General features: G+C 42.0%; 1 protein-coding gene across 3 annotated transcripts in view; it reads left to right on the top strand.

The window, feature by feature from the left end:
- LOC123764589 (alpha-1-inhibitor 3) overlaps positions 1–8,899 on the top strand; it is a 209,935-nt gene extending 201,036 nt beyond the window's left edge. For all 3 annotated transcript variants that reach the window (XM_069314575.1, XM_069314574.1, XM_069314576.1), the window contains exons 26-27: positions 4,575–4,976; positions 8,402–8,899. In XM_069314575.1, the coding sequence (XP_069170676.1) occupies positions 4,575–4,976; positions 8,402–8,437 (438 nt within the window). In that variant the 3' untranslated portion in view covers positions 8,438–8,899. The remainder of the gene's footprint in view (positions 1–4,574; positions 4,977–8,401) is intronic.
- The last annotated feature ends 2,252 nt before the right edge of the window (positions 8,900–11,151 follow it).

Here is an 11,151-nt window from a genome sequence, read left to right as displayed (position 1 = left end):
TCTTTCTGTCCGTTTCATGAAGGACTTCATCTCCCATTCTGTATCATGTGTCTGGTCTCCTATTTCCTCCCCCTAGTTTCATTACCTTACATTTACCTGGTTTGAAGTGTATGTGGCTGCGTGTGTATATGTCTGTGATTGGGTATGCGTATGTCTTTGGCTGTGTGTGCGTGTGTATGTGCATGTGTGTACTCACCTATTTGTGCTCACCTATTTGTGCCTGCAGGATCGAGTATTGACTCTTGGATCCCGCCTTTCTAGCCATCGGTTGTTTACAGCAATGACTTCTGTCCCATTTCCCTATCATACCTAGTGTTAAAATTATGAATACAGTTTGCTTCCACAACCTGCTCCTTAAGTGCATTCCATTTTCCCACTACTCTCACGCTAAATGTATACTTCCTAACATCTCTGTGACTCATCTGATTTTCCAGCTTCCACCCATGTCCCCTCGTTCTGTAACTATTACGTGGGAACGTTTCATATATTTCCACTTTGTCAATTCCCCTAAGTATTTTCTACGTTCCTATCGTATCCCCCTTCTCCCTTCTTTTTTCTAGTGTCGTAAGGCTCAGTTCCTTCAGGCGCTCTTCATACCACATTCCTCTTAACGCTGGGACGAGCCTCGTCGCAAACTTCCAGTTTCCTTACGTGTTTCTTCAGGTGGGGACTCCATGATGGCATAGCATACTCTAAGATTGGTCTCACGTACCAATGGGGCGCCTGACAGCTGGGTGGACTTCGCTTCGGATTCGTAGTCCTGAGGTTCCGGGTTCGATCCCTGGTGGAGGCAGCGACAAATGGGCAAAATGTTTCTTTCATCCTGATGCCCCCTGTTACATAGCAGTGAATAGGTACCTGGGTGTTAGACAGCTGCTACGGGCTGCTTCCTGGGGGTGGAGGCCTGGTCGAGGAGCGGGCCGCAGGGACACTAAGCCCTGAAATCATCTCAAGATAACCTCAAAATAACGTAGGCAGTGAAAAGTGCCCTAAAAGAATTCTCGCTTAGGTTTCTGAATGATGTTCTAACTTTTGCCAGTGTAGAGTACGCTGCTGTCATATGGGTGTGCATATGTCTTTGGTTGCGTGTGCGTATGTCTGTGGCTGTGTGCTCACAGCGATAGATATATGGGGAAATGGGAGAGCATAAAAGCTCACTCTTCTGTTGTGGAAATACTCCCGACATTGAACCTCTTTTAACGATCTGCCGTGGTCTAGAGGTAGAGTGCTGGTCATGTCAAGGTGCGCAAACACCTGGCTTTCCAAGGTTCTAGTCCGTTCACAGGAGAGTGAGCTCTTTGTGTTTCATTACCCTCATTAATGAATCCCTCCCCTGCTCCTAACTAATTTTCAGGTCTTAAACCTCTGCATTAGTGCCTCACTCCTAACTCATTCTACTTCCTTGCCACCGGCACTGATACAAGCAACGGGTTGGTTCCCATTTCCGGCCTTGATATCATTCATATTGTTTACAATATCCTCTATTCCTGCTCCCAGATATCAAGACCATAACTTGTTCCCTCCATCCCGGGCACAAAATGTTCTACCCAAATACCTCACCTGGGAATCACCCACAACCAAAATTCCCTTCCTTCCTTCACCGGCGCTCCCTCCGTTGACTTACTTTTCGGGTGAACTGCGGGCTTCCTACGGGATATTAGAATGACCTTACTTTAATCCCTCTCCTTCTATGCAATATTTCTTCCTCTTTATCCTACAGCTTTGATCGTTTTCTTGTGTAAATCATTACTTAATGTTTAACTTAAAATCATCTACCTCTCCTGCTTTATAGCAGGAACCGTTTACGAACCGTTCTGCTGGAACGGTTCAGCAGGAATCGTTCCAGCAGAACTCGCTTCATTTATATACAAATATCTCGTTATCTCGCTTCATGCAGGTCGGCGTTCAATCCCCGACCGTCCAATTGGTTGGGCACCATTCCTTCCCCCCCCCCCCGTCCCATCCAAAATCCTTATCCTGACCCCTTCCCAGCGCTATATAGTCGTAATGGCTTGGCGCTTTCTCCTGATAATTCCCTTCCCTTGTCTTCTAGCGGCAGCTCAAATTCACAGCGGTTGTGCAATTTTTGTTAACATTGTTGTTTATATTCCAACTTGCTACTGCAATTAGTAATTATGTACAAATTAACTGGTTAAGTGGTAATCAATGAGCAAATTAATAAACAAACATTGAAGATATTAAAGTCCCCAGGGCCAGAATAGAGCTTGCCAGAGCTTGTAAAAGAGCTTGCAGAGCCCCTATCTTGCTTATTGAATAAATGGTTAGAGTCTAGCAGAGTTCAGGAGCCGGGGAGGGTTGCTTATGTAGTTCTCATATTCAAGAATGGAAATAGATTTCTTGCAATGGACAATGCAAGAGATCATTGTCCAATTAGCTTAATATTCATTGTAGGTACATTGCTTGAACTGATAGTCGCAAAATTCATTTGTTTGTCTTTAAAGACATGGATTAATAAATGAAACTCAATGTAGTTTCACTAAGAACAGACCATGTTTCGCTAAATTACTTTCACTCTTGTCTTGTTTATTTTTAGCAGTTTATTACAAAGAATATCTGGGGGGGGGGGGTCATGATTAGTAGAAATTTAAAGCCAAACAATTTGTATATAAATGTATGATTTATACAGTACAGTTTTGGTCATCATACTTTAGGATTAACATCAATTCACTAGAACGAGTTCAGCGAAGGATAACTAAGTTTATCCCACAAACTAGAAACATTCCATATTAAGAAAGGTTGAAAAACTTAGTTTACATTCGGTAGAAAAGTGAAGAGTTAAGAGTGACAGAAATGAATGGGCATAACAAAATAGAACACGAAATAATTTATATAAATTGAATGGGTTTAAATTTATAAAAGACCTGGGTAAATACTAGTTTGAAAACAGAGTTGTTGATTTGTGGAACAAATTACGAGGTTACATAATAAACGTGGGATCCCTTGATGGTTTCAAGCGTAGGATAGACATAGATAGATGAGGTTGGGTGGATATAAACAGGAGCTGCCACGAGTAAGGCAATAGTCCTTCTGCAGCGTCCTTAATTCTTGTTCTCATGTTCATAAAGGTGGTATTGACTGCCAGCTTCTCATGGTGGAAGTTGGCGTGTATGAGGCCAAAGGTTCATAAAGGTGGTATTGACTGCCAGCTTCTCATGGTGGAAGTTGGCGTGTATGAGGCCAAAGGTTCATAAAGGTGGTATTGACTGCCAGCTTCTCATGGTGGAAGTTGGCGTGTATGAGGCCAAAGGTTCATAAAGGTGGTATTGACTGCCAGCTTCTCATGGTGGAAGTTGGTGTGTATGAGGCCAAAGGTTCATAAAGGTGGTATTGACTGCCAGCTTCTCATGGTGGAAGTTGGTGTGTATGAGGCCAAAGGTTCATAAAGGTGGTAGTGACTGCCAGCTTCTCATGGTGGAAGTAAGCGTGTATGAGGCCAAAGGTTCATAAAGGTGGTATTGACTGCCAGCTTCTCATGGTGGAAGTTGGTGTGTATGAGGCTAAAGGTTCATAAAGGTGGTATTGACTGCCAGCTTCTCATGGTGGAAGTTGGTGTGTATGAGGCCAAAAGTTCATAAAAGGTGGTATTGACTGCCAGCTTCTCATGGTGGAAGTTGGCGAGTATGAGGCCAAAGGTTCATAAAGGTGGTATTGACTGCCAGCTTCTCATGGTGGAAGTTAGCGTGTATGAGGCCAAAGGTTCATAAAGGTGGTATTGACTGCCAGCTTCTCATGGTGGAAGTTGGTGTGTATGAGGCCAAAGGTTCATAAAGGTGGTATTGACTGCCAGCTTCTCATGGTGGAAGTTAGCGTGTATGAGGCCAAAGGTTCATAAAGGTGGTATTGACTGCCAGCTTCTCATGGTGGAAGTTGGCGAGTATGAGGCCAAAGGTTCATAAAGGTGGTATTGACTGCCAGCTTCTCATGGTGGAAGTTGGCGTGTATGAGGCCAAAGGTTCATAAAGGTAGTATTGACTGCCAGCTTCTCATGGTGGAAGTTAGCGTGTATGAGGCCAAAGGTTCATAAAGGTGGTATTGACTGCCAGCTTCTCATGGTGGAAGTTGGCGAGTATGAGGCCAAAGGTTCATAAAGGTGGTATTGACTGCCAGCTTCTCATGGTGGAAGTTGGTGTGTATGAGGCCAAAGGTTCATAAAGGTGGTATTGACTGCCAGCTTCTCATGGTGGAAGTTGGCGAGTATGAGGCCAAAGGTTCATAAAGGTGGTATTGACTGCCAGCTTCTCATGGTGGAAGTTGGCGAGTATGAGGCCAAAGGTTCATAAAGGTGGTATTGACTGCCAGCTTCTCATGGTGGAAGTTGGCGTGTATGAGGCCAAAGGTTCATAAAGGTGGTATTGACTGCCAGCTTCTCATGGTGGAAGTTGGCGTGTATGAGGCCAAAGGTTCATAAAGGTGGTATTGACTGCCAGGTTCTCATGGTGGAAGTTGGCGAATATGAGGCCAAAGGCAAGCCAAGTAATGAGCTGCGATAGTGTAACAATTGACATGCAGGCTTAGTACATTCTGATAATTATTGCATTAACAATTTGTTTCAGGCTGTTCTGCGGTACAACATTCCTGAGGCTGAGGCGAGTGACGCCTTCGACATGACCGTCAACACAAACACCGTGCCGGATGAGAAGTGCGTCACCAAGCGCATCACTGTGTGCGCCTCCTACCGCCTCCCGGACGGCAAGTCCAATATGGCCGTCATTGAGGTCAATCTCATTTCCGGTTACATCCCAGAGAAAGATGATCTGAAGGAACTTCTTAAAAAGGATAAAAATATAAAGCGATATGATGTAGATGGCAGCAAGATAGCTTTCTATATTGAAGAATTAACTGCTAAAGACACTTGTGCAAACTTCCGTGTAATAAGAGACATAGAGGTGGAGGAGGTCAAGCCCGGCACAGTGCGTCTCTATGACTACTATCAGCCAGAGTTCCAGATCTCAAAGGTCAGTCCATCGTTCCGGGTTGTCTTTCCTTCCTCATCTTTCCTTAACAACAAAATGCTATTTTTTATTCTGCTAAATATTTAAAACTTAAATATAAAAAATGAAATTAAATGAATTGACTTTCCAATAAAATATAGTTTTTTAATAATTAAATTTGTCTTATTTAAAATGTATTGCATCACATTTTTATTACTGGAATAGTTTCCAGTTTCAGTACAAATTGATTTTGCTCTGTAGCTTTTGAACTATTTGTGTTCTTTCATAGCACTCCTACGTTATAGCTAGACCGAAATTGTACTTACAGATCTCTTAGAGCTTATGTATAATTATGGGTTGAATGTAACGAAATGGCATTTTTTGGGCGGCCTAAATAGCTTGCCAGGCCCCGGCACTGCTGACCCGTCACACCTCTGGACTTGTTCCCACCCACCCAGACACAGGAAAATAATCTGGTGAGCTCATAGTGGCGAGAGGGATCCTAGAACAACCTCATAATCGGTAAATACTGCCCAGGAAGTACTTGTGAACAAAGACAAATTGGATGTCACGATGAGAGAGAACAGGAAATAAGGGGAGAAGTAGGTTGCTGAATGCCAACATACTACGAGCCGCCTTAAAGCAGCCCCGAACAACACAGGGAACAACTACAGGAACAGGGAGCAAACGAGGCCGCCCAAACAAGCGAATTTCATGACTTTAAATGTTTGATTTCTGGGCTGGTCTTCGGTAGCTTTCCGGAGCAAATACCCAACAATGCCTTACAAATACAAATATTTATTCAGGTAAAGTACATACATACAGGGTGAGATACAAAAGTTGATGGATTTATAGATAGAGCTAGTACATACAATGCCTAAAGCCACTATTACGCAAAGCGTTTCGGGCAGACTTAGTGACGAAAACCAACTTTGAACTGCAAGAGAGAGAAATAAAGAAGCACAAAGATGAAAGGCTGGCCAGTGAGGGGTGAGAGGCCGGGACCACAGAGCTTGGGGGGACGAACAGCTGATAAAGGTATCCCATCTCCACAGACAAGGCAAGGGACTAGCAATATGCAACAGATAACGAGCAGCCAACACTGTAATAGCGTCTTCAACCCACAGCTCGAAAGTGTACAGCACACAGCTCTAAATATCTTACTATCACACCTAGACAGGGGCTTGTATTAGGGAAAGATCACAACACTGTCTGCAGGTATCAGTATTGTAGAGGACAAGGTCACCTGACACAACCTGACCTATACCCAACATGTAAACATTAGCGCATTAAAAAGTGTGACTGTTATTCTCAAGGACCGACAGACCGTCGCCACACAATTCCTGGACTGACTCTAATTGTTTCAGTGAATATCGTAAATAAAACAATTTATGGTGTTTCACCCCCACAAAGGGAAAGAGAAGGAGAAGAGATGCTCTCTATTAAAACCCTACCCTTCCCTCACAACAAAGGGAAAGAGGAGGCGTAGAGATGCCCGCTATTACAACCTAGGGAGGATGGGTATAAATGCCTTCTATAAAAACCTTGACCCCCCCCCCTCCAACAAAAGTTGGGGGGGGGGGTGATGAGAAACCATCTTGATGGGGTTTGATGATGGGAAAGTTTGATTCGATGGGAAACGAACTCCCATCGTTTCACAAACACAATGGACGAATTCAGAAGAAGGGACTAGGCTTCTACAATACCGTCACTTACCCCCACAAGGATCCACCGCTAATATGTCAGAAACAGCGGAAGTCTGAGGCCAAGGTTGTTTAATAACCCTTATCAAAGGCGGTGGCAGAGGCAAGTAAAGATGCCAGCCGATCTCCCAGCCCCAGACAGTAAAACTAAGAATTTAACTCAAGTCAGTATACCAAAACTTCAGGATTCTTAAAAAAGAGGAGACTCGCCTCCCACAGTGTTGGCCACAATTGAAGACCTGCAAAAGCCGAAACCTTGAGGTGTCTGGATGGAGTACAATAAGTGTCTGATGCTGTCATCCTGGAGGGCGGCTCAGCCATCATAGGCAAATAGCAACAGCAAATTTTGCTTTCCTGAAAGCTGCAAGCAGCATTAACCGAGTTAATTTGCATTAACGAATCAAATGATACAGAAAATCCCAAAACATACAAAACTTTATTATGAAAAATGTTTGGTTAACCAGCCACCCAATCCCAATGGGAACTATATGGGTGATTTATTAATAAACGTCCAGACGCACCGGACACAAGGGGAGCGTGGGCCAACTCAAGAAAGTACAAACGAGGAAAAAGTAGACGGTGCCACTGATATCAATCCCAAGAATCCATATCGTCCACTCAAGTGGAATCGTATAAACGAGCAAGATACATCGTTACACAGGGCACGACGAAGCACGAATATACTGAAAACAAAAATAATATGCACACAAGGCACACCTACCTGACTTGTGGTCACTTAATGGAACAACGTCCTGCTCTCTCTTGTCCAAACTGCGTTGTCCATGTCCAGCCTTTAACCTCCTTGTCGATTGCCCTGATTTTCTGGCTGTTCGTGTGTCTTCCTTTCCTAATCTCTCTAGGAGTCGTTGTCTCTGATTACAATCCTTGGTGAATTCGATACCTTGATATCATTCACCTTAGGCCCCCTTCTGTTTTCGTATTGGCATCTTGAGTGATATCATGCTCCGTCTGAAAATCTTGCGACACAGACGGTGCTACATTGACTTCTGCCTTGGCGCCTTCTTTGATAATTACTTGTGTGCACAAGGACCTTTAGAATCTCCCCTCAACAAGTCTTGGTTGAGGACCCAAGTATTATTCAGACACCGGGGCAACTGAAGCCCACACTATAGGGCGATAGCTCTGCTGCAGAAACAGGAAACAAGCTGATGTCAGGAAAGATAAATCTGAAATACATTCAGGGTATTACCCGTCTTCTCTCTTCTTAACTGAACTAAAATCGTGAAAAGTAATGACAAATAAAACTAAGGAAGCTACCTGCCCCCCACCCCATAAGATAAAGACAAAATATGTCCCAAGTAACGTTAACTTCTCCTATGTTAGACAACAATGATGGTCTTTACAAAAGAGCGTCTTGGGGCCAGCCATGTGAGTCAACCGGACTCGCAAGTGAAACAAACACTAAGCTGACTTTAGCTGCCATTTGGTGATGCTCTTCGATACTAATGCAAGTTATCTTGACATTGACAAATTACCGTACTCTTCTTCCATCGTTTTTCCCTTATCAAGGTATGTAGTTTGTTTTGCTGATTGTCTAATTTACTATACTGTCTGAAAACTCTGGTGCAGTGAGGAGTTTGTAAAAAATGGTAGACGTTGCTGTGAAAGGTGAGAAGCAATAGGTGGAAGAGGTGCAACTGGTTCAGGAGATTCAACTTTATTATTTATATGGTCGTAGTTTACCACAACCAAAATATTAATATATATTTTCTTCTCTCATTGCAGAGCTACACGCTTCCTCCTCCAACTGAGTGCCGCTAGGACATACACTTCTGATAGTATTCCTAGTATACTAAAATGATGCTAGGATCAATAGCTTGTGCTGGGATAACAACTGATGCTAGGACTGACATTCATTCATAAATTTCTAGAAGATTCCAACGTTGCAAAAGTGGTGGACTATGTTAACGAACACATCCGACTTCATCCTACAGTTATCATCTCTCCGTTATTATCTGTTTGCCTTGCAATAATGTTTGCCTATAATTTTATTACCAATCAAAAGGGACATCTGCCAGTTACTTGTATATGTATTATCACGTGTCCTTTTTGGTTATTGTGCATTTTGATTTTCGATCGTTAATTAAAAGTCTGTTTACACGTGCGTATATCAGCAGTATCAGTTGTGTGTATTCTGAGTGAGAGTAAACATGTGCCTTATTGTTTGCAACTGGAACAATTAAACACTTTTTGTCAAAAAAAATATAATCTTTCTCCGGAAAAGCCATTTATTATACATAACTTTTCAAGTTTTTGGCAACCACAGCAAGTCTTTCCATTTGCTCCGATCCTGTGCTGTCTTAACTCTTTGCAGGTATAAGGCTAAATATTTGTTGCAGCCAAAATCGAGAATATTGAGATTTGTAGTTTTGTCACTGACCTATAGAGAGAAACCCGGTGTTTCCATCTGTACCAGTGAACTTAATCCTACTTGGAACTTTAGTCGAATTAGTTGATGAAGAGGTATTGTAATTTTAGAGTAAGAGGTACAGATTTTTGGTCAAGTCAAGACTAACGTCTCTAATTAAACTAATTCTTAAAGTATAGTCTCCACAAGGTATAAAGTCGAGTTCATTGCCTTGTATGGTTAGTTTATTTTAATAATCCATTGTGTCGGGGACAGACAGCCAGAGTATATTTATACATTGGCATATTTGGCCAATATATTATACATTGGTATATTTATACATCCGATGTATATATTTATACATTGGTCCCCCCCTCACCCCAGGGTCGAACTACTGACCCTCCCCAGGATGCGGTGAACAGATGCATTAGGTGATTCTCGGAGTTCCCGTTTGTGAGTCGGGAACGAACCCGACTGTACTACGAAGACCCTAAAGTCTGTATTAGGTAAATCATCATAATATATTATACTCGAGTGGTATTTTTGCGCATTATGATTGCGCAAAAATGTGACTGGACACATTGGATTGGGAGGTGATTGGACACGGTTTGAAGTGGAGTTTTTATATAGAAATGGACGTAATAGAAAACGGAGATGTTTTGCATTTTACCGAAATTGACCTCCACTTTGAAAAATTCGCTTCATATTGGAAATATTACTCGTGACCGCTACTTTTTACTGTAATTCAGGGTGATTGCATATATTTGAAGTTTTAAATTCCATCTTTTTATACGGGAAATATGACCATAGGTGAAGATTGAGATTTCTCCTATTTTGCCAATATTGACCTGAAGGTTAAAAACTATGATGGATATTTAAATTCTGATGTTTTAGTTCTTTTTTTTTTTGTAGCGTAATTCAGGGTAGTTGCCCACATTTGTAAGTTTCACAATGGATGAGAAGCCTTTTAAAAGACAAATGCGATCAGTAATTAAAGGAAAGTTATCTGACTGGAAATGTCCCCAGCGGAGTACCATACAGTTCACTACCAATAGTAATGTGTATTAACTATATAAATGGATATCTGCTAGAGGGCATACAACATTATATGTTTGCAGATGATGCAACATTGGAGAAGGGAGTTTGGGAATTAGAAGACTGTATTGACCTCCAAAATGATCATGACAAAGTGAGTGAGTGTAGCTATACATGGTGAATTGATTATGTATCTCATTCCATTATGTAAACAAATATAATGGAATGCAGAATAGCGGAAAACAGGCCAAACACAACCAACACATTATGTGAAAAGATAATAAACACCTGTGACAAAGTTTTAGGGTGATTCTGAATAGTAAACCCTTTTTTTAATATAAAATTATAAAATAAATGCAATTAAAGGTAAGCTACTAAAGAACATTGCGGTACACAAACACCACCAGACACAGTGGGAGAAACAGTGAACCAAAACAAGATTCAAGCATTCACCATACAAATACACAAACAAACAAAAAATACATACACAACGTTAATACAAAACACCGGTTCCCAGGGCACGGCGTGTAGCCGCGCACTAAATTTACTCCAACCACACAAGTGGAACACAGATAAAATACCACAACAACCACACAAGTGAAACACAAATAAGGTACCACAACAACCACACTAGTGGAACACAGATAAGGTACCACAACAACCACACAAGTGGAACAAAGATAAGGTACCACAACAACCACACAAGTGGAACAAAGATAAGGTACCACAACAACCACACTAGTAGAACACAAATAAGGTACCACAACAACCACACTAGTGGAACAAAGATAAGGTACCACAACAACCACACAAGTGGAACACAAATAAGGTACCACAACAACCACACTAGTGGAACACAGATAAGGTACCACAACAACCACACAAGTGAAACACAAATAAGGTACCACAACAACCACACTAGTGGAACACAGATAAGGTACCACAACAACCACACAAGTGGAACAAAGATAAGGTACCACAACAACCACACAAGTGGAACAAAGATAAGGTACCACAACAACCACACTAGTAGAACACAAATAAGGTACCACAACAACCACACTAGTGGAACAAAGATAAGGTACCACAACAA

Source organism: Procambarus clarkii, chromosome 79 (genome assembly GCF_040958095.1).
Source record: "Procambarus clarkii isolate CNS0578487 chromosome 79, FALCON_Pclarkii_2.0, whole genome shotgun sequence".
NCBI classification, from domain to species: Eukaryota; Metazoa; Arthropoda; class Malacostraca; order Decapoda; family Cambaridae; genus Procambarus; species Procambarus clarkii.
This window is presented reverse-complemented; position numbering and strand designations above follow the sequence as displayed.